The sequence below is a fragment of the Prionailurus bengalensis genome, chromosome E2 (assembly GCF_016509475.1).
Source record: "Prionailurus bengalensis isolate Pbe53 chromosome E2, Fcat_Pben_1.1_paternal_pri, whole genome shotgun sequence".
NCBI lineage: Eukaryota > Metazoa > Chordata > Mammalia > Carnivora > Felidae > Prionailurus > Prionailurus bengalensis.
Window position 1 is genome coordinate 60589709 of NC_057352.1, and position 21619 is coordinate 60611327.

Below are 21619 nucleotides of genomic sequence, written 5' to 3' on the forward strand. Positions count from 1 at the left end.
CTCCATCTGAGGAACCGTGAGATCATGACTTGAGCCGAGGTCTGACGCTGAACCGACTGAGCCGCCCGGACGCCCCACCGACCCTGTGAGGTTTAAAAACCCGATCGTATTAAGGCTTCTTGTTCACCAGGGGGCACCGTCAGCCAGGCCTCATGGTGCGTGTGGGGCTCACGCTGGTGAGTGCACAGAACTCTAGGTCGCCCCGCCCTCCGTGGGTGACAGTGCGCTAGGCCGTCCCGTGGGCATCGTCTTCCTATGTTTCTCTTCTGGCTCATGAGTCTTGGTCTCTTTTCTTTCCACGGCACGAGACCCTGGAGTCTAGAGGCAGGAGCCAGAGGACTGAACTAACTCAGAATCGTTCTTGAATTCATTCACATCTTATACACACGGGCTTGACTGTGTACTGAGCACTTGCCGGGGCATTTGGGGTCTGTCCTTGAGAAAATGGACAGAAAGTCCCCTGTGCAGGGGCTGCCTGGTACCAAGCTAATCTGTAGTGAGTGAGCCATGTAGTGGGTGAGTGCCATGTGGGGCCCATGGACACAGCAGGTCTGTGCCTCTTCTGTGGGGTTGTGTGTGTGTGCAGTTTTGTTTTATTTATTTTGATGTTTATTTTTGAGAGAGAGAGAGACAGCGTGAGCAGTGGAGGGAAGAGAGAGAGGGAGACACAGAATCCGAAGCAGGCTCCGGGCTCAGAGCCGTCAGCACAGAGCCCGACAGGGACTCGGACCCACAAACTGTGAGATCGTGACTTGAGCCAAAGTCAGATGCTTAACTGACGGAGACACCCAGATGCCCCTGTTGTTTTAAATCATCAGCACCCATCAGAGTCACTTGGGAAAGTGGTTAAAAAACACAAAAAATAACTTTGGGCTCTCTGGGGGCAGCCCCTAGTTTCCCCAGGAAATAACGGTGTTCAAAGAGTTGTGGGTTATGGACCATTCCTATATTGGCTTTGGTTGGAATGTCCCCTTTGCTGCTTGAGAATTTGGGCTCAAATCTAGCTTGGCTGTGTGGGCCTGGGCACGTTATTAGCTGGTCCACGCGGTGGTCTGCTGATCCGCGCAGGGAAGGCGCTGTGGTGCCCTCTCCCGCTTTGAGGATTGGGTGTCTCCTTCCACGCGGAGCCCTGGGGGCAGTCCTGCCTGCCGTGACTCTCCTGGGGGGAGTGCCTGAGGGCCCTTTGCTCAGTCACTGCACACGGGTGAGTGATTCTTGTGCCCCCCCGGTCACAGGTCACTGGGCCACGTCACAGAGCATTTTTTGCTTCTGAATGATCCTGTTTTACCCAAGAGTATACAACTTGGGCGATTAGCATAATCTTAGAATTAAAACAGGACAGTCTATGAGTCTACCCTTTTCCCTTTTACTTAATTTTGGTTTTCATTTAATAAGGACTTAAAAAACAAACCAACATATGGTTATAGGTGAGGGTATAGAAAACGATTTGAGATTGCCAAAGAATGAGTTGAGCATGTAGTTTTTAGAAAACAAAACGATTGGGGCGCCTGGATGGTTCCGTCAATTTGGGTGTCAAACTCTTGTTATTGGCTCAGGTCGTGATCTCACGGGTTCATGGGTTTGAACCCCGTGTCAGGCTCTACGCTGACATTGCAGAGCCTGCTTGGGATTCTCTGTCTCTGTCTCTCACCCCTCCCCGACTTGCTCTTTATCTTTCTTTCAGAATAAATAAAAATACACTTAAAAAAAGAAAACAAAATGACCGAGGGAGAGAGAAATTGATCATCGGAACATAGAGCCTAGAAATAGCCCCGCTGAGCTTTGACAGAGGGTCGAAGACCAGTGGGGCAGGGCAGCCTTTCAACACATGAGCCAGGGCACTTGGACATCCCCGGGCAGAACAAGTGAGGTGAACCTTGGTGTCCCATCATACCTGGAACAAAAACTAATTGTAACCGGAGCACACGTTTAAATACAAAACTGTAATACCTGTAGATGAAGACGTAGGGGAAAGCGTTTGGGGCCCGAGGCCCGGCTCAGACCCCCAGACTTGACAGTGAAAGCACCACCCGTGGGAAAGGAGGTGTCAGACATGACGGAAATCACCAAGTTCTGCTCCACGAAGACCGGTGAGGAGGACGGAGAGTCAGGCTGCAGATGGGAAGGGCATGCTGGTTCACCACGCACCTGGCAGGGACCGACGGCACACTCACCTGTAGGAAAAAAGCCCGGTTAGAAACCGGGCAGGAGACTCGAACAGGTATGTTGCCAAAGAGGAGATCTGGGTGGTGAATGGGCACGTGACTATTAGTCGTCAGGGAAACGCGAGTCCAGACCACACCGAGCGTCGCTCCACGTCTGTCAGAAGGGCGAAAAGCACCGAATGCTGGCGAGGATGCGGAGAAACTGGATTTCTCATCCCTTGTTGGTGGGAACGTGAAAGGTACAGCCGTTCTGGAAAAGTCTGGCGGTGTTTTTCGTAAAGCTAAACGTGTACTTACCATAGGGCCCAGCAGTCACATTCTTGGGCATTTCTCCCAGAGAGATGAAAACTCAGGTTCACGACTTCTACGGGGATGTCCGTGGCAGCGTATTTGTAAGAGCCCAAACCTGCCAGTACCCCAGATGCCCTCCTGGAGTCAAAGGTTCACAGACCCCTGTGCCGTGGGAAACTGCGCAGCAACGACGCCGGTTGAACCGGTGCTCGCTCTGCCCCTTGGATGATCTGGGGCTTCCGCTGAGTACAGAAAGCCAGTGTCCAAGGTCACGAGCTGTTTGATTCCACGTCTGTAACATTCTCGAAATGTGAGGACCGTAGAGGGAGAGCAGGTTAGCACTTGCTGGGGGATGGGTGGGGCTGGGAGGCCGGATGTGTCTAAAGGGGCAGCATGAGGCCGCTGCTCGTTAGCGGTGGCACGGTGACGTCACAGTGACGTGGGTTTACACATGGGGTCGATCCGTGCACAACCGCACACGCGTGCACACGTGCGCACAGAAACTGGCGGCGGAGTCCGAGCGAGGACTGCCGTCGCATCGCCTGCCGTCGCATTGCCGGAAGCGTCCCAGTGTTGACTTCCTGCTTCTGATGCTGTACTGCAGGCTTCATGGGATGTCGCCACCGGGGACCTAGGACTTGATGTGGTGCTTCTTTTACTTCTATAGTTATTTCACAGCAGAACCTGTAGGGGATACGTTCGCACCCGTGTGTGTGTGTGTGTGTGTGTGTGTGAGAGAGAGAGAGAGAGAGAGATCTCACACACACACACACACACACACACACAGTGCACCAGCACACCCTGTGGACGATTTGTTATATGGAGTTGGCTTACGGTTGTGGGGGTGGCCAAGCACGCTTGAAGTCTAGGGCAGGTAGGCAGGAAGGGGAGGTCGGGATCAGCTGGCAAGAACTGTCCGGCGTCTCCAACACCAGGGACAGAATGCCTAAACCTCCTTTGGAAGGGCTCTCCTGATCAGGCCAGGTCCATCCAGGGTAGTCTCCCGTCTGGGTAATTCAACGGCAGCCGCTTGGGACTCGTAATCCATCTGCAGAGTTGCTCCACAGCAGACGCACGCCAGTATCCGATCGGATAAGTGGGGACTGTAACTCAGCCCAGGCAAGACATTTGCACTCTTGTGGCAGTTTTCCTATAATCAGCCCTCAGATGACTACTGCATTCTTACTCGTGTGATATGGATGTTCCTTGATTTTTGAAAAATGAAATATTCTTCTTACACAATTTGAGGTCGATACAAGTACATTGCGTGAGTTGAAAGGGTATAATTTCTGGCATATTGTGACCTTGATATTTAAAAACAGAATGCGTTCATTGTTTTCTTAAATGTTTCCATTATGGTATGAATACTATTACCCGTTTAAAAGCATCCCACGAATAAGCTTTCCACAGTTGGATTTCACCCTATTCCTTTTGCTTTTTGGAAGTTCGTTCCCGTCTTGCGCCCCGCCCTGCCGTTTACCTCTTCCACCAGGCTGACGTAGTCCTCCTTTGCAGCGGACACGTGGATAGAAATTGCAGCTGGGACCTGTGTTTCCCGTAGCCACAGGGCTCAGCTCTTTTGGCTGAGTTCTCATTACAGTCACTAGTGCGTAGCTGAACAGAACAGCTTACGTGTGTTACTTGTGTGACTGATTTTTAATAATTCGGTGTCATGAGTGTGTTTTTGAGATGGATGGGGCTTTAGATTCAGTTAATTCTTGAATCCATGGATGATAATGACTTATCACTCAAGGTGAGACAGGGTTCGGCCTTGGTCCTGCTTCCCTTGGTAGTTTTTAAAGTTTTGAGTGCTGAGAAACTTGGTTCCCGTGAGGGCAGAGGCGCCTCTCAGCTCCTCAGGTCGTTAAGGTCTTTGTACACTGTCGTCAAGAACTACGTCTGATCATCTGTGAGCTGAAAAGGTCCCTTGGTCCTCCGTCAGTTTCGTTGAGAACAAGGAATGGTAACCCAGTAACTCACCCGGCGGTGCTTGGTCGGTCAGCGGAGGCGTAGACTCTTCACGCCCCGCCTGGTGTCTCAGAGTGGCCTCGTGTTCCCTCCCGGGGTCCCCGCATCCCACATTCACGTCCTTTTGTTTCAGGGTGGGAAAGGGGCTTTGTGAAAGGGAGCAGACACATTGACGAGGGTGCTCTCTCAAGGGAAACGTTTTTGGAAAATAGTACGTTGTGCAAGGTGAGGACTGGGACGTTGCATCGTGAGAGCTGCCCACACCCGGGAACCCCCCGAAAGTCTTGGGGTACATCTAGGGTGCCTCTTCACATTGAAGCTGGTTGCTTCAGAACATCGTTTCCTTGATCTTAACAAGAATCGTTAAGGAGAAAAGGTACATTTACTCAAACAATTTGCCAGCTGGTGCCATGAATAAATTTTAATCTTTTTTCTTCAGGACTTCTGAGACCTCTACTGTGCTCCTGTCCATTGTGAATTCTCATTAGGGAACTGTTGTCACCCCGCAGGGTCATCCTGGTTAGTTGCTCAGGGAGGAGTGGAGAGGAGACAGGTGCATGCATGTGGGATCCTGGGGTGGAGGGAGCAGGGAGCAGTGCCCCACGGGACATACTTCAGGAGAATACCCAGTGCATACAAACCATTCATATCCTGTTTTGAAAGAGGGAAGCTGAAATCTTCAAAGCCTGTGGGTGGCCACAGTTCCAAGTCGAAGGTCACCTATGTCACTTGTGAGGCCTGCCTGTGGACAGGTTGTAAGGATTTGGTGGGTTACTTTAGGTGTCACCAGAGAACAAACAGAATCGCTGAAAATACAAAGTTTTGAATGAAATGCAATTGATTATGCTTTTATTTTAGAAAACACCTCACGGTCCTGCGATTTACTCGGACATGAGATGGTGCCATTTGTGACCCTGATTTTGGGAGGGGGCGTTTAACAGCCGTGTCGCTCTGACACGGGGCTACGTTTTCTTACGTGCTTTTGGTTATGTGAGGTTTTCTCACGTGAGAGCATTGGTTGTCCCGGAGTCGTGGAATTTAAGAACGACCCGTGCTCAGGTGGCCTTGCCGTGCATTTCCGGTGCTCTCTGGCCCTGCAGCCTCCTGAGAGCGTGCTCGCACTTCCTGTGGCCAGAAGATGAATGACCGAGCAGTCTCCTGGAGAACCTTGGTGGGATAAGCTGCTGGCTGCTGCTTAAACTCACAGCGCCACCTCGAGGAAGGTCCCCTCATAGAGGCTCTGCTCTTTCGTGGCATCGCTTTCCTTCAAAGCAAAGCCCTGTGTGTGGTCCACACACTCCCCTAGTATAAGCTGGAGGTGATAAATGTCAGGTGTTTTTGCCCACAGTCCTTCTGTCGTGTTTGCCCCTGTCCTTCCGGGGCTAACATTTCGGAATGGTGTCGATACGTGTGGTTCTGAAAGCCTAGGCTGCCGTGCAGGCATTCCTTGGGATGGGACGAGTGAAAATACCAGCTGAGTTTCACGCAGACATGCTACTTCGGGAGCCTCACTGTCACCTGTGGCCTTTGGTGTAAATACTCTGATCTCAACTCAACTAAGCATACTAGCAGCGAGGGGTGGTAAGCTCTCGACAAAACAGTTCACCTCTGGTCTATCCTATGCCCGGTGTAGACAGTAAATCACTTCAAACGTGACCTCTGTGTGGGGCCCCCTCCCTCCCGTAGCGCAGGTCATTGGATGCTGAGTGTATTGAATTACTCTTGTGTATTCTGACAATGAATGTTGTTGTTTTAAGGTCTTCTTTTTCTTTGTGATTCTTTTGTTCCCTAGCGCCGTCCCCCAGACTACAGTAATACTCAACAGTGATCGGCAGAGCGCCATTGTAGCCAAGATGGAAGAACCCTTGGGCAACAGGGCACCGGACCCCCTGGAAAGTACCGTTAGCAAGTCAGTAGCCACCACACCAACCCCACCTCTCACTGCCACTGCCACCGCGATGAGTCCCCTCGAGAGCCACTCCACGTCCTGAGCCGGGCACAGCTGGTCGGTCGAGCCCAGCGGGCGCGGCCCACAGTTGTTTGTGGTGGGCAAGGGCCGTGCTTCGTGCAGGCCCAGGTCCTGGTGTGCCAGCTGGAGAAGGGGACGTGTTAAGGGGGGACGCACCGGGAACTTCTGTGTCCAGTGCTCACGTGCCCAGTGGGGAGATGGCTCTGTGTTTCCACAGCAGCCGGTGGAGCTTGTGCCCTCCTCCCTCGACCACCACTTCCTCACGTGTGTCTGTCTGTCTGTCTGTCTGTACAGCAGCGTGTCAGGTCAACAGACACCTTCTATTGAGTTTGCTAAGCGATGAAGGCATTTCGAGGTGATGATTTTCTTCTCCCACCTTTTTCTCTTGAGACACTGGAACTGTAACCTTGGTCAGAAATGAGGGTGCGTAAGAGGCATCGTGTGACGGGAAAGCGTGCTGTGGACGGCCCTGCCCGGCAGTCTGGGCTCCGCTTTTCCTGGCGACCTGCCCCGAGACGGTGGTTTTGCTTATTGTTTCCGTCAGCGTGTTCACAGCATTCTGTTTGCCTTTTTCTCTCAGTGCCCTCCGCAGATCGTTCCTGCCCCAGCTCTGTCCCGTTGTCTTTATTGTCCGAGCCCAGGCTCCCAGGGCCTGGCTGTGCCGCGGGCCTGCCGTGTCGGGTGGCGGGAGAAGAGTTGTTGACGCTCAGGCTGAGGAGATCTGGGGATCTGGGAGGCGGGGTCAGGAGGTGAGCTTGGGCAGGCTGCTGCGGGGTCGAGTTCAGAAGCTGGAGCCCCAGCCTGCGGCACGACCACGGTCGGAAGCACGTTTTTGTCTTCGTGAACGGGGACCTTGGGCTTCGTCCCCCTTCTTGGTGCTTAGCAGTCCCCACGAAGGGATGTGGAGAGGGTCGCGGTAGAGGCAAGTAGCTTGTCTCCAGGTAATAAACACGTATGTTTTGAGCCTTTTTTGGAGCTGGCGGCTTGTGCTCTGTTTTTCTGGCAGTTTCTTACTGCTCCGTAGCAGGACCCCTTTAGTGGTGAGAACATCCTCTGGGAGAGTCTCGACTGGCTTTTCAGACCCGCTTCAGTGGTTTTTGTTGGCGAGAATAGTTAGGAGTGTTGACTTTGTTAACAAAGGCTGAGTCCCTTCTAGAAGGCCTACCAGCGTGGAGTGGATTGGGTCAATGGAAGTCTCCAGGCACACTTGCTCTCCGATGAGTCTTTCCCATGACACAGCCCTAACAGTCCCTCTCACTCAAGTGCCGGCATTTTGTGGGAGCACCTCCACGATCAGAGAGCCGCCTTCTAGGCCTTGAGTCACCGTGGGTTGTGGTTTTACTTCTTCTGCGACACGAACACGTTTGTCGACTTGTACGTTTCACACAGTTTCTTCCAACCCCAGACCATTTCGTGCGATTCGGTCGCTGTTCCCCCGAGTAGAGAGAGCGGTGTGGGAAGACTCGCGAGCTGCCGCCTCGTGCAGTTAGGTTCTCTGATGAGTGGAGGAAAGAGGCACGCGGCGGCTTCAGCGCTAGTCTCTGCTCGTTGCTTGTGCTGCTCTCACAACATCGGCTGGTGTTTTTGTTTCCCGCTCAGCGCGGTGCCCGGGAGACGGCAGAACACCATTGTGGTGAAGGTGCCGGGTCAGGATGACAGCCACAACGAGGACGGGGAGAGCGGGTCCGAGGCCAGCGACTCCGTCTCCAACTGTGGACAGTCGGGAAGTCAGAACATTGGGAACAACGTCACCCTCATCACCCTGAACTCGGAAGGTGCGCCTGCAAAGCTTCTTTCCTTTGCCTGAATGGCAGTAGGTACAGCGTTCTGTTCTGTTCTGTTCTGTGTGTTTTTTGCTTTTCAGGAAAGTCGTACGGTCCCTACCTTACTTAACACAATAGTCCAGCTTGATGGTTTTCCGATTTTACGGTGGTGCACACGCGGTCCATGTGCAGTAGCCATTGTGCTTTGGGTTTTGAGTTTGGATCTTTTCCCAGGCCACCGACGTGCGGTCCGATCCTCCCTCCTGGCGCGGGGCACCGCGATCGTGAGGTCGATGGCCGGAGCCCCGACAGATGCACTGCACCCACACTGCCATTCCGTCAACTTCAGCGGTGTTGGTGCGGTGGCTGAGTGCGTTCCGTGAGTGGTTTCACGTGTCGCGATCTGTGCGAGATGACTCCGCCCAGCGACAGGCTGCCGTGAGCGCTGTGAGCACAGTGAAGCTGGGCCGGGCTGGGGCACGATGTTTGGTAGGTTAGGGGCATTAAGTACATTTTTGACTTTGAATGTTTCCAAACCCGCGATAGGTACTTTGGGACATGACCCCATCCTGAGTTGAGGGACATCTGTATGTGTTTGCTATTTGTAAAACGTGGTAGGAGACAGTGGAAATTCTACGCACGTTCAGGCGGTTTCTGAAGGCTTTCTGGTGACGGACACACTGCTGTGCTTCTAGAACCAGGAGCTGATCATTGCCTTTGAACAGAGGTCTCTCTACGTCTCTGATGGGGGCCAGACGTAGGTGCCCAGAGGGGACTGTGCCACCTCCCGCGAGAGGCAGAGGGAGCTGCTTGGCGGGCACCCGGACCGGAGCCCGTTTCGCCCACACCGTGTCCTGTCCCCCTACTTCTCCTGCCACAGTCTCCGTAGCCACCTGGTGCCTCTGTCCTGCCTCTGCAGGCTAACGTGGGCCAACGTGGGCCGCCCACATGGCCTCCCACAGCACGGGGAGGAGGGGGAGTGCAGGCGTGTTAGTGCAGTGTTCCCGACCTGTAAAGCCTGTGCTTTATTCACTGGTAAACTTGTGCAGTTTTTTGCTTTACGTCTGAGTTGTTGATTTTGACTAAAAATGCAAAGTAGCTTTCCTAAAATGATGATGTAGATTTACTGAGCCACGATGTTTCTCTGAGACCAGTTACCGTATCTGAAACATTGAAAACAGTGTTTTTCTCAAAGTCTCACTCACTTCTGACATAAATAGCAAGGATCAGGACAGCAGAACAGGAGCAGGGAGAGAAACAGAGTTTAGTGACCTCCTTTTAAAAAAACCGAGATCAGGGGCGCCTGGGTGGCGCAGTCGGTTAAGCGTCCGACTTCAGCCAGGTCACGATCTCACGGTCCGTGAGTTCGAGCCCCGCGTCAGGCTCTGGGCTGATGGCTCAGAGCCTGGAGCCTGTTTTCCGATTCTGTGTCTCCCTCTCTCTCTGCCCCTCCCCCGTTCATGCTCTGTCTCTCTCTGTCCCAAAAATAAATAAATGTTGAAAAAAAAAAAAAAAAAAAAAGCAACTGTTTAAAAAAAAATAATAATAAAAACAAAAAACAAAAAAACAAAAAAAAAAACCGAGATCAGGGGCGCCTGGGGGGCTCAGTCTGTTAAGCATCTGACTTCGGCTCAGGTCGTGATCTCAGGGTTTGTGGGTTCAAGCGCTGCATCGAGCTCTGTGCTGACAGCTTGGAGCCTGGAGTCTGCTTCGGAGTCTGTGTCTCCCTCTCTCTCTGCTCCTCCCCTGCTTGTACTCTATTTCTTTCTTTTTCAAAAATAAACTTTAAAAAAACGTTTTTTTTTTTAATTAAAAAATATTTAATTTAATTACCATAGATTTGGCCTATTTATTTATTTATTACATTTACTTATTTATTCTGAGAGAGAGAGAGACGGAGCATGGGCAGGGGAGAGTAGAGAGAGAGGGAGAGAGAGACTCCCAAGCAGGCTCTGAGCTGTCAGCCCAGAGCCCGACATGGGGCTTGAACTCACAAACTGTGAGATCATGACTTGAGCTGAGATCAAGAGTTGGATGCTAAGCTGTCTGAGCCTCGCAGGTGCCCTAAAGTTTACCATCTTAAAGCATACAATTCAGTGGGTTTTTAAAGTACATTCACATAGTTGTACACCCAGCCCCCGGTCTAATGCCGGGACATCTCTGTCACCCTGGAAAGCAGCCCTGGCAGCCACCGTCCACTTCCTGTCTTTGGAATTACGTGCTGCAGGCACTTGGCACACGTGGGCCATGCAGTGCCGTCCACGGTGTGGCGAATATCGCCGCTCCGATCCTTCTGTGGCTGGGTCCTTCTCCGTCGTGTGAATGGACCACATTTTGTTCATCTGCTCGTCTGTCGACGGACACTTGGGGTGCTTCCGCTTTTTAACTGTTCGGAACGTTCGTGAACAGCTGTTTGGGAGAACGTGTGGTTTTGTTTCTCTTGGGTAGCACCCGGCAGTGGAATCACTGGGTCCATTTTTTACACATTAAATTTAAGAAAGAGAGGGGTGTCGCCAGTGTCGGCGAACGGGCGTTAAACATCCGTGGAGGAGATGGTGTTCGCAGCAGTCGCAGAGAAGCCTGATTGTTCTCTCTGTCCGGGTGGGTCCTGGGCGGGCACGCACACAGGTCTGACCAGCCACTTAAGGCCCGGTGTTTGTTCGGTCTAAAGTGCGTCACCTAAGGCGCGTAACACTCGATAACGCCAGGAGTTTCTGAGGTTGTCGTAGATACAACATATTTCATCTTTTTATGTGTTGTTACTGTGATGTGATTAATGTGAGATATATTTCACTTGGAGAAACTACAGAGTGACACAAATGAACATAGAAAAAGGGGTCAGATTTCCAGCTTATAAATGTCTGCGGGGGGGAAAAATACAGATTTTCTTTTGATCTGAGTCTGAGTTCTTTATGAGCTGATGCATTTGTCGAAAGCGTTACCCTCTAGCAGATTGTTTCCATCAGATATGACTCTTGGACGGTACCTGTTGTTAGGAATGGGCAGACGAGACAGAGTTGACTGATTCTGAATTTTACCTTATATCAAAGAAGAGGTCATAATTCAGGAGCATTCTGCCTGACCGTTGCACTAGGAGAAAACGTGCGGTGACACGTTTGTTGTGCTGACACTCCTTGGGACGGTCCCCGCCGGCACTTTGCCTGCTGTGTGGAGGCGGGGCCGCGCCGCCCTCGTGGCACCGTGGTCTGTGTGGGAGGACACGGAGGCGGACGGAGTCCTCTTTAAGTGGGTGCCTCGGACGTAACTGTGGAGGAAGAAGCTACTCCGCTAACATCTCGTATCAGAGTTACTATCGACCGATAGTGGCGTGTTCCGTGAAACACGTCTGTGAGGCGGATGGGTGCGCGGAGAGGTGGGTGAGCGCTTTGCCTGCCACGCGCTCCCCACGACTAGAACCCCTCGCTGAGCTGGAGAGAGCGTCAGGCAGCTAGTTGTGTTAGAGAAGCACCGTTCACACGCAGAGCTCTGAAGGGCCGTGAGCTCGGCTTTCGTGGGGTCATTTAATTCCTGCTGACAACCCAGAGCTGCAAGTACGCAGACCGTTCTTACCTTCGTAGAAAAGCATTTAAGTGCTTGCGGTTTTAGAAACCACAGGTTTCAAAATGGTTTATTTCTTAAGAATTCCAGACGGTTTGCCCGAGTTGACGTGTCGTTTTATATCACATTTGGAGTCTGATTATTTACTGCGAGGTATCGTAGCATTTTGTCCCCGGGTTTTTGTGTAGGCTATTTTGTCTGTCACGGCACAGATTTCCTCATTATCAGAGGAGTGCTAACTGTTGAGGGCAGTGGGCAGTAACTTACTCTGGTTCCGATTCCTCTCTTCTCTTGGCGTTGCGGTCATAGTTCAGCATCGGGGTATCATCATTCAGAGGTTAAGCTGGCCGAGTCAGAAACAAAGCAGCTAAAATAGGACCAGCAATGGAATGTGTTAAAATCAACGAAGAGACTTAGTGATTTTTTTTAAAATTTTTAATGTTTGTTTGTTTATTTATTTTTTGAGAGAGAGAGAGAGATGCAGCGTGAGTGGGGGAGGGGCAGAGAGAGAGGGAGACACGGAATCCGAAGCAGGCTCCAGGCTCCAGGCTCCGAGCTGTCGGCACAGAGCCCGTCGCGGGTCTCAGACTCACAAGCCGTGACATCATGACCTGAGCCGAAGTGGAATGTTGAACTGACTGAGCCACCCAGGCGCCCCAGATTTAGTGATTGCTTAATAAAGAGTCTAAATTCTTGCTGTCTTTGCACTTGAGAATTCTTAAGAAACTTGAGTAATCCTTCTCATAAGATGTTGGGTACTCAGCTTTAATGGGGAGGGATGGTACTTGAGTTATAATTGGATTATTGTTGGAAATTGACCTCATGAATGTTCCAAAGCCCGGTCAGTAACATGACTTATGTGGTAAATCTCTGGGATGTACTCGGTGGGGGGCAGCAGGGTAATATCTGGCGGGAGCGGTTCATTTGGGAAAGGTCGTCAGTCACGGCGCCAGGAAGGGGACGGCTCCAGGGGCCGTGAAATACGACGGGTGCGGATTGCCGTGTTCACAGAACATCAGCCTGCGTGTGTGAAGAAGGAAGTGTAGCCGGCAACGTTTCTCGAGGATCTATTTACATAATTTATTTTACAGAAACTTTTTTGAAACAAATTCTTCACGAGGTCATAACACTAAAAGCCAGCATATCGGCCGTCGTAAGTGGGCTCCCACAAGAGCGGGATCACAGACAGGTTGGCGACCCATCCCGGCGAGGTTAACGAGGACCGACCGGCGTTAAGGATGCCGGTGCGTCCTCGGGCGCGGCAGACCGTGGCGGACGGGCCGCGCCGGGAGGCCGTTGCAGCACCTCGCCCCGCGTTCCAGAACGGGCAGCGCGTGACGCCTCCCGGAGACACCGCGTCTGTGCCCGGTGGTTCCCACTCTTCGGTGGCAAAGGACCGAGGCGTCCTTGGTCTCCGCTGTGGTGGTCACGGGCGAGCTCGTGACGACTCGTGCTGAGTGGGGCAACCTGGCCCGAGCCGGCAGCCTTGCCGTCCGGTCGGCGGTGTGCTCGTGTGGTTTCTGTGCGACGCGCTCACAGTGGCTCCGGTGCCAGAGACCGTTGGTTTTGTCCCTTTTCCGTAGTATCCTGTGTGTACCTCAGTCCTCTTGAGTTGCCTCTTTGAAAACCCCCAATTATCAATCTGTTTGTAGCTCACAGACGTCACATCGCTCCCAAATGAGCACGGTTGTTCGGGTGCAAAGTCACCTGTGTCTGATGCCAGAATGGCAGGCGGGTCGTCCGTTCTCGTGGGTCGGTCGGAGGTCAGAGTGTCCTCAGCGCTCTTTGAGGGTGACGCATGTGAATAAGAGGCACAGTCGGAGCGTAAGCCCCTGAATTTCAAGGATTTAGAAGTCGGTGCCAAGTTGTATCGTGAGTGACTCAGTGCTGGGAGGCCGGCCCGGCCGGGCACGTCTTGGAAAGCCTCGGTCGGCTCATGCCCGGGGCTGCTCTCGATGAGCACGGCCAGAGCCTGCGGGCCGGGCCACCCTGTCCTCGCCGCCCCTGCTCCACGCGGCAGCGTGGAGAAAGCCGCACGCCATCGGTCAGTTTTAAAAGCAGCAGACCTTACTGGGCTTGTCCTCACTCCAGAGGCTGATGATGTTTGCTCCGGGAAGTGTCTGGCTCAGGACGGGGACGCGGCGAGTCGGGTGTGCTGGGCAGTGAGGGCCACAGGAGACGTGTGAGCGCCGGGCTCCTGGAGCCTCTGAGGGATTCGCCCTGTGGTGCCATTCCTGTTCGGAGCCGTGTCTTCCGTTGTACGCAGTACGTTGCTTTTGAAATTCATTAAATTTGCAGGCCTTAACAGAAGCCAGATGAAAGTTACTTTTTGGTCGAGACGGAAAATACAGCCTGACACCAGGCACGACTAGCAGTCTGTTCCCTGAAGTCTTGCCCGGAGATGGTGGAGGCTGACTTTGAACAAAGTTGGTGTGAGGTTTGCCGTGACCGTGTCCCGTGTCTCTGAGAAACCCTGGGGCCCCTACTGAGTCACGGAGTGTTGCCTTCTTTTGTTTGTTCACTGTCCTCGGGGTAGCGTCACTTCTCACGATGACAGAGAAGCAATTACGTGGCGTCTCAGTCACAGCCAACAGATGCCCGCGGCTCTGGGCAGCCCTCCCCGAGGGTGTCGGGCCTCTGGGAGCATCACCGGGACCCACAAGCGTGCCCCAGCAGCACGTTCACAGGAGGCGGGCACCCGCTCCCTTGCCCTTCTCTCCATGGTGCTGCAGACACACGGGACTCCATGACTGAGACGTTTTTCGTGGCTGGCAGGCAGGACGGGCACAACCACGTTGTCTTTGGAAACAGGTGAGTGGTGAGTCAGGGTCGGTTGGAGCGAGACGGCGTTTGGAGTGGCTGGTATCGACTTTCCCCGCCCCTGCCGCTTTGCGGTCACACACAGATGTTTGCGGCGACGCCCTGAGCAGAGAGCGCCCGAGCTGCAGTTGGCCGCGTGAAGTCCCGGCTCGTGTGAGTGCTGGGTCGGTGCCATCCGGGAAGAGAGCGTGTTCAGGCCTGGGCCCTGGGCACGCAGTGAGTTTGGCCAGGCTCACTGCCGTCACTGGAGGGGAGTGCGCGTGGTGGTCGGGCGCGTCTGTGCACACGTGTGCCAGCAAGTATTGAGAGGGAGCATGACGCCAGGTGGCCCTTTTCTCTCCGTTGAACCTGTACTATCGTGAGAATGTGGCAGCCGCTCGCGGCTTGGTGCTTTCTTCTGTTCGCCTTCCTGGGGCTCAAGTAGACCTCAGAACAAATATTTGTACTCAAGTGTTTTAATGGCAAGAAAATTCAAGTTACTGCTCAGTTTTTCATTACGTTAGACTTTGCAGAAGTGCCAGCTAATTGCATTGAGAATTTAAATGATTGGAATAGAAGGCAAGTTTCTTTTTCTCATAATCTGCTAGTTTTTAAATAAAGCCAGCAGAACCTTTCTATTGTTACCGATGCCCAAACTGACCAAGCTGTTTTGGTAAACTAAGTCCTCTATGGATCGTTAAAAGGTAAATTTCTTAGATATTTATGTGAAAGGACGTTTCATCTTGTTTTCTATTTGAAGGAGCTGATTCATTGTCCTGGCGAGAAGCTGGAGTCCAGACCGGGTTCTCGCTCCCGCATTGGAAGTGGGTTAGGGCTGAGTGTTTCCAAGAGGGGGCGAAACTAAACCAGCTGGTCGGCTGGTATGACCCTGTGGAGGCGGGGGGCCGGAGCGTCTCCGGTGTCCTCTCTTCTTGCCGGGGGTCCTGGAGGTGCTGCCCAATGCCCCGACGACCACAGATGGTGACGGTGGAGCCCGGGGGTCCTTTCTCCCACTGGGGTGGGTCCCCTGCTTCCGTGGCAGTGATTTGTCATTTCTGTGTTGGGCAGCGTGACTTGGGCTGTAGTTCTTGTCCACTGGGCTTGACTTCTTGCTCTAGAGACCACGTGCCTGGGGCTCACAGAGTGCCTGGTGAAGTTAGGGATGAATAGTTTGTAAATAGGTCGTAAAATGCCTTCTAAGAATTTTTGAGACGTTTGATTGGAATAAAATTTCCGGATAATTTCCTGTGTTATGCAAGAAATTTAAACTGTTATTTTCAGGAGTGATAGGAGGGTGGGGGGTAAGGGAAACTCATTTTTTAGAATAATTTACTTTTGGGGGGGGGAAGCATCATTTCTTGAAATAATACTATAGGATTTTTTTTGAATGCTAAACCTTAATAATATTCTTGGTATGTATCTTTAATTTTTTTATGGTTTTTTTATTTCTTTAATCACTTTTTAAATTTACATCCAGGTCGGTTAGCATATGGTGCAACAGTGATTTCGGCAGTAGATTCCGGCGATCATCCCCTATGTGTAACACCTAGTGCTTCTCCCAAGTCCTTAATGCCCCTCCCCCATTTAGCCCATCCCCCCTCCCACAGCCCCTCCAGCAACCTTCTGTTTCTTCTCTGTATTTAAGTATCTTATGGTTTGTCCCCCTCCCTGTTTTTATATTGTTTTTGCTCGCCTTCCCTTATGTTCATCTTGTTTTTGTCTCTTAAAGTCCTCATATGAATGAAGTCCTGTGATATTTGTCTTTGACTAATTTCACTTAGCATGATACCCTCCAGTTCCATCCACATAGTTGCAAATGGCAAGATTTCCTTCTTTTCGATTGCCAGGTAATACTCCATCGTATATGTAAACCGCATCTTCTTTACCCATTCATCCGCCGATGGACATTTGGGCTCTTTCCATACTTTGGCTGTTGTCGATAGTGCTGCTGTAAACATTGGGGTGCATGTGCCCCTTCGAATCAGCACACCTCTATCCCTTGAATAAATACCTAGTCGTACAATTGCTAGGTCGTAGGGCAGTTCTCTTTTTAATTTTTTGAGGACCCTCAAAACTGTTTTCTAGAGGAATTTAAACTGACATCTTTCATCCTCCAGAGTATTCTGGTAGCATTTCCAGAAGCCCATGTGCTTGGCACGGAGGACAGGTGTTTTTGCTGATAGGTGTCAGCAGGGAGTGGGGAGCCCTTGCTAGAACGGAAGCCAACTTCCTGTGAGGGCCTGGTGAGGAGACCGCCCGCCCCCCGCGTCCACCCTGGCCGTTGTCCCAGCATCACGATTCTCCTGGTGGCGTTGGCGTCCTCGGCTGAGGACGTGCCCTTCAGTGTTGTCTTCTGTGGCGCTCTTAGCAGAGGCCAGTTGCTGAGGACAGACTCATTGCTGATGAATTAGTCTTACGATTAATCATGTCTGACGTGAAAAAGATGAGGCTTAGCTTTGACGTGTAACTTTGTTCGCTCATTTAGCATCACGTCTTGCCTTCGGAGAGTTGGAATCTTTTTGAAAATGCTTGATTTACACGTTTGTCACAGTGTCGGTTTGTTGGTGTTTTTCTTCGTTGTTCTGGAACCACGAGGCTGTCCAGTTGGGTGCCGTTTGGAAGAATCGTCTTTTGCATGACACTGTTTCAGCGCCAGGGCCAGAGTACAGGGTTTGGACGAGGTGAGGTGCTCTTGGCACAGGCGGGCAGGTGTCGGAGGCCCCGTGCTAAGGGGCTTCTGATTCGTGGGGCCGTGGCGCCAGTGGGAGGCCTCACGGCGTAGATGGCACGGCTCTGGTGGAGGAAGACGCTCCCCTGAGGTGGGGACCGAGGGGCGGGCTGGGTGTGCAGGGCAGCCTGGAAGGAAGCTGGTTCTCAGGGCTGGAGTGCGTGCTGCGGTTCAGGGGGTATTTGCAGAGACCTGAGCTGCTCGTCCTTGACTGAGTCACGTCCTGCGCGTCCCAGGCACGCGGTCTTGGTATCAGCCCGACGAGATGTGGGTGACTGTTGGGAAGACAGCCCTGAGCCCTTGTCCAGCGTTTACGTTGCTCTGACAACATTGTGTAAACATGGGGTGCTTGCTCAGCACAGTCACGTTACCCGTTCCCGAGAAAGGCTGCAGCAATCTTGGGCAGCGTTGCTTGTGCCAGCCCACGGGGGGTGTCTGTGGTGGTCGGGGAGGCAGGTGCGGCGTGGCTCTGTGCCCCTCATGGCTCAGGATGCTGCCACCCTTCCCTGTGGGCTCACAGGGGTCCTCCTGTTCAAACACTCAGGTCCAACAAAGATGTCATTAGACGTCAGTCACCTTGGGTTTGACGGTATTCACAGTTAAGTCAGCAGCAAGGGCTTGCAGCGCGGAAGGTTTCTTTGTTTTAAGCTCATTTTGAGAGAGAGAGAGAGAGCAGCGCGCAAGCCCGTAGGAGCCAGGAAGGAACAGAGAGAGGGGGAGAGAGAGGATCCCAAGCAGGCTCTGCGCTGTCAGCGCATGGCTCGATATCAGGCTTGAACTCACAAACCGTGAGGTGTGACCTGAGCCGGAAGCCAGTTCGACGCTAAACTGACTGAGCCACCGAGGTGCCCCGAAAGGTTTCAACACGGTAGTTCCTGTACTGAGACGTGTTCTTGAGCTGGCGAGTAACCTCATCAGTGGCCAAAGGGGTCCTTCTGTCGTCCCGTCCACTCCCAGTGTCCCCTATCTGTCAGTTCTCAGCAACCTCGGGTCACTCCCCCATCTCTGTTCTCCCTCCCTCCTTCCCCTACTTGCTTTGTGCCTTGACCTGACTGCTGCAGGGGGAGGGAAGTCCTTCCACTCTGTGGTGTAATCGCAACTGGGCTCACTGGGGGTTTTGATACTGACCATTAGACCCCGTGCCAGGCGTGGAGTTGCCCAGTAGGGATTTTTAGATGTAAATACCCTAGACGTTCGAGCCTTCGTGGCATCTCGGATACGACCTCGAGACCGCCCCGCGAGTCCCGTCCGTCTGCGTGTAGATCACGTGCCAGCCTGTCTTTCTGTACGCGGGCCGAGTGTGGTAGTAGCTGAGTGATGCTCACAAACGTGCATCTACTGAGCATGTGCCCACGGCTCTGCTCCCTCACTCGTAAACCACTGGTGTCTCTGAGAGATGACGCTGGCTACTCATCGCTTATTCTCCGTTCCAGCGGCCAAGATCGGTGATTTGTTTTCTGCCCTTCGCTAAAGCCAGGAGCCTCGCCTCAGCCGCCCTAAGTGGTGCTCCGGCCGCCGCTCGGCCCCCGGTGGTGACGTGGGCATCTCGACAGGGTTGCCGAGCCTCGCCTGGTGCTGGTGCACACCTCCGGGTTCAGGAGCTCAGCTGGGAGAGGCTCCTGCAAAGGGGCAGGGTGGAGGCATGGGTCACAGACGGGCTCTCTACTTGCTCCGCTCCAGGCTTTTGGCAAAGCAGGGCCGGGCTGGTTGCCCTTCATGGGGACGTTTTCTGTTTCGGGGAGGTCGGAATGTAAACATTGGGACGTTTCAAAATAAAGCTCGTGAGAAATGTTGAAGCAGCGATAACCGTGGCTGCGACGTGACTTACGGCCCGCTTGTCAGAAAGCTGGTGTCCCTCTTCTGTCCCAGGCTCCCAGAGGGAGGTTGCGGCTCTCCCTGTAAACGCCCCTGCCGTCCCACGGTGGCCTGTTTGTGCAGGGGCTCTCTCCCATACCTCAGCTAGCTTCCGTGTCAGCGTCAGAAGAGCTGGTCTGGAAAGCCGTCAGGTTTCCCGGCAGTTCTGATCATAAGCGGAGCTTCCTTCTGCCAAAGGTTGAGGTTCCTTTGAGTTGAAGTTTGACAGGGCGCCCTTTCACACGCAGTCTAGGTCACTCCTGCAACGACTGGAAGGAATCTGTGCCTGAGCAAAGCCAACGCCCCTTGCTAAGGGTCTGGCTCGGAAGCCAGCCTGGCCGAGAGCCTGGTCTCTGCCCCACCGTGTCCTCCCCGGTCCCGGGGGGAGCTGGATCTGATCTGCGTCTGGCACACCGCCGGGGGCGAGGTTTCCCCTTCCGGACAGGAGGGGCGCTAGCCACCCCACTGTCCGCCCCCTTCCCTCTCCCCGAGCCGTGGGCCTGTCTCCCCACCATCGCGGTGGCCGGCCTTCCCCCGCGCGAACGCTGAGCTCTGGGCGTTTGCATGTCACATCACCCTTGAGAAAGCCCAAGTCTGGGGGTTGTAACGATTTTCAGTTTGCAGAGGCACAGACGAGTTGGTTGCACGAGAGGCCGGGAGCTCCGTCGTCTGCTGGTCCTGGAGCCCTTCCTCGCGGAGCTCTCTCGCGGGCGAGGTGGCCAGAGAGAGGACCGGGCGGCTCGCCGGGGTAGCCAGCCTGGGTGTGGGGAGACCTGGAAGAACTAACGAATCCAGAGCGTTTGACACCACGTGGAGCGGTGCCTCTCTCCAGACCCGGTCAAGGGTGTCGGGTCTGCTGGAGTCAGAGGGCAGGTGTCAGCAGCGCACGCGGCCCCTTGACTACCCGGGTCCCAGAGACCTGCAGCTCCCGAGGCACCAGACCCCGTCCCTCCTGTGTGCCCTGCTCCTGCAGTCAAGCGAGACTCGGGGCTTTTCGTTACGTAAAACGGTACTTTTGAGATTTTAAGATCACGAATGGCGCAGTTTTCAGGGTTAAGGAAAGCACGCGTGGCAGGGAACGAAGTTTCCACAAGGAGAGGAAAAAGGTCACAGTGCTGTGAATAGGAGGTCAGGGGAAGGTGCTCTCCAGTGATAGACTTCCAGCTTCACTGCTGGGAGGTCAAAGGTGGGAAGGGAGAGGGGTGGGGGTGGGGGAGGTCCACAGAACAGGACGGGGGAGCCCCGAGCCCTCACGGAAGGGCTCCACAGTGAGAGTACGGGCCGGTCTGCGCAGCCCTGGAGCCCCTTGTCCCCCCGAGCTGGCCGGCTGCCTCCCCCGCGGTGCAGGGCAGCAGATCCGTTTTCTTACGTGCGACGTGCCTGGCTTCCACGCGCTTCTTCTCAGAGCACTTCCAGGGCTGTGCGTGGGTTCTTGTCGCCCCAGAGGCCGGTGGGCTCCAGGTGGCTGTCCTGCTGCTGGAACCCGAGGGAGCCCCCCTCCTGACCCCTGACACTAACACTCCCGGGACCACTCTTGCTTGCTGTCCTTCCGGGCGCCAGCAGGCCGAAAATAAGCTCCCCTGCGGCAGTTGTGGAGGGAATCGGTTGGAGGCTAGAGCTCGTTTGGTGTCCCCGCTTCCGGACACTGAGACCCAGGTGTCGGGTCTGGGCGGCACCTCGGCCGGCGCTGCGGGGCCTTCTGCCACCAGACTCGCGAGGGCTGTGGGCAGCCCCGTCTCCCCGGCTGCAGACCGGTTGACGGTGCACGGCGCTCTGCGTTCTGTGTGCTTTTCACTGAGGTCGTGGGGCCAGCCTGGCCCCAGGGAAGCCCGACTGGAAGGCAGTGGGGTGTTTACGGGTCGCAGTGTTACATCTTGTCTCCGAGATGGATCGCTGGAAACCGCGGCGGCTCTTTGGGAAACGACGCACTGGTTTCTGGTCAGCTGTAGGTGTCCACACCTCTCCTTTGTGACCTTGGGGGTTGCCCCGGGGCTCTTGGCCGTGCTCTGGAAGTTGGGAGAGCAGTTTGCCAACAGCCCCCAGGGAGGATCCTTCTCGAGTGCGTTTGAGTTGAGCACGGGGCGCTTTGGACTCGTGAGCTTACGTGAGACTGTGTCCTGTCTCTCCCAGAGGACTACCCCAACGGCACCTGGCTGGGCGACGAGAACAACCCGGAGATGCGGGTGCGCTGTGCCATCATCCCGTCCGACATGCTCCACATCAGCACCAACTGCCGCACCGCCGAGAAGATGGCGCTGACGCTGCTGGACTACCTCTTCCACCGGGAGGTGCAGGCCGTGTCCAACCTCTCGGGCCAGGGCAAGCACGGCAAGAAGCAGCTCGACCCCCTCACCATCTACGGGATCCGGTGTAAGTGTGGCCTTTGTCTCTGCTCACCTCTGCTGGTGCCTGGTCGCGGGAAGGGTCTGGCTGAGGGCGGGTCGTATAAGGTAGCATCTCGGGGCCGAGTCTGGACCCACACTGTTGGCTCGAGAGGATGCTGGCCTCGGCACTAGTCGCAGAG

General features: G+C 54.0%; 1 protein-coding gene across 4 annotated transcripts in view; it reads left to right on the forward strand.

The window, feature by feature from the left end:
* LOC122494586 (BTG3 associated nuclear protein) overlaps nt 1–21619 on the forward strand; it is a 114060-nt gene that overhangs the window by 45758 nt on the left and 46683 nt on the right. For 2 of the 4 annotated variants that reach the window (XM_043599848.1, XM_043599847.1), the window contains exons 5-7: nt 6217–6333; nt 7993–8168; nt 21226–21465. In XM_043599848.1, the coding sequence (XP_043455783.1) occupies nt 6217–6333; nt 7993–8168; nt 21226–21465 (533 nt within the window). The remainder of the gene's footprint in view (nt 1–6216; nt 6334–7992; nt 8169–21225; nt 21466–21619) is intronic. The other 2 variants (XM_043599850.1, XM_043599849.1) reach the window with 1 other exon arrangement.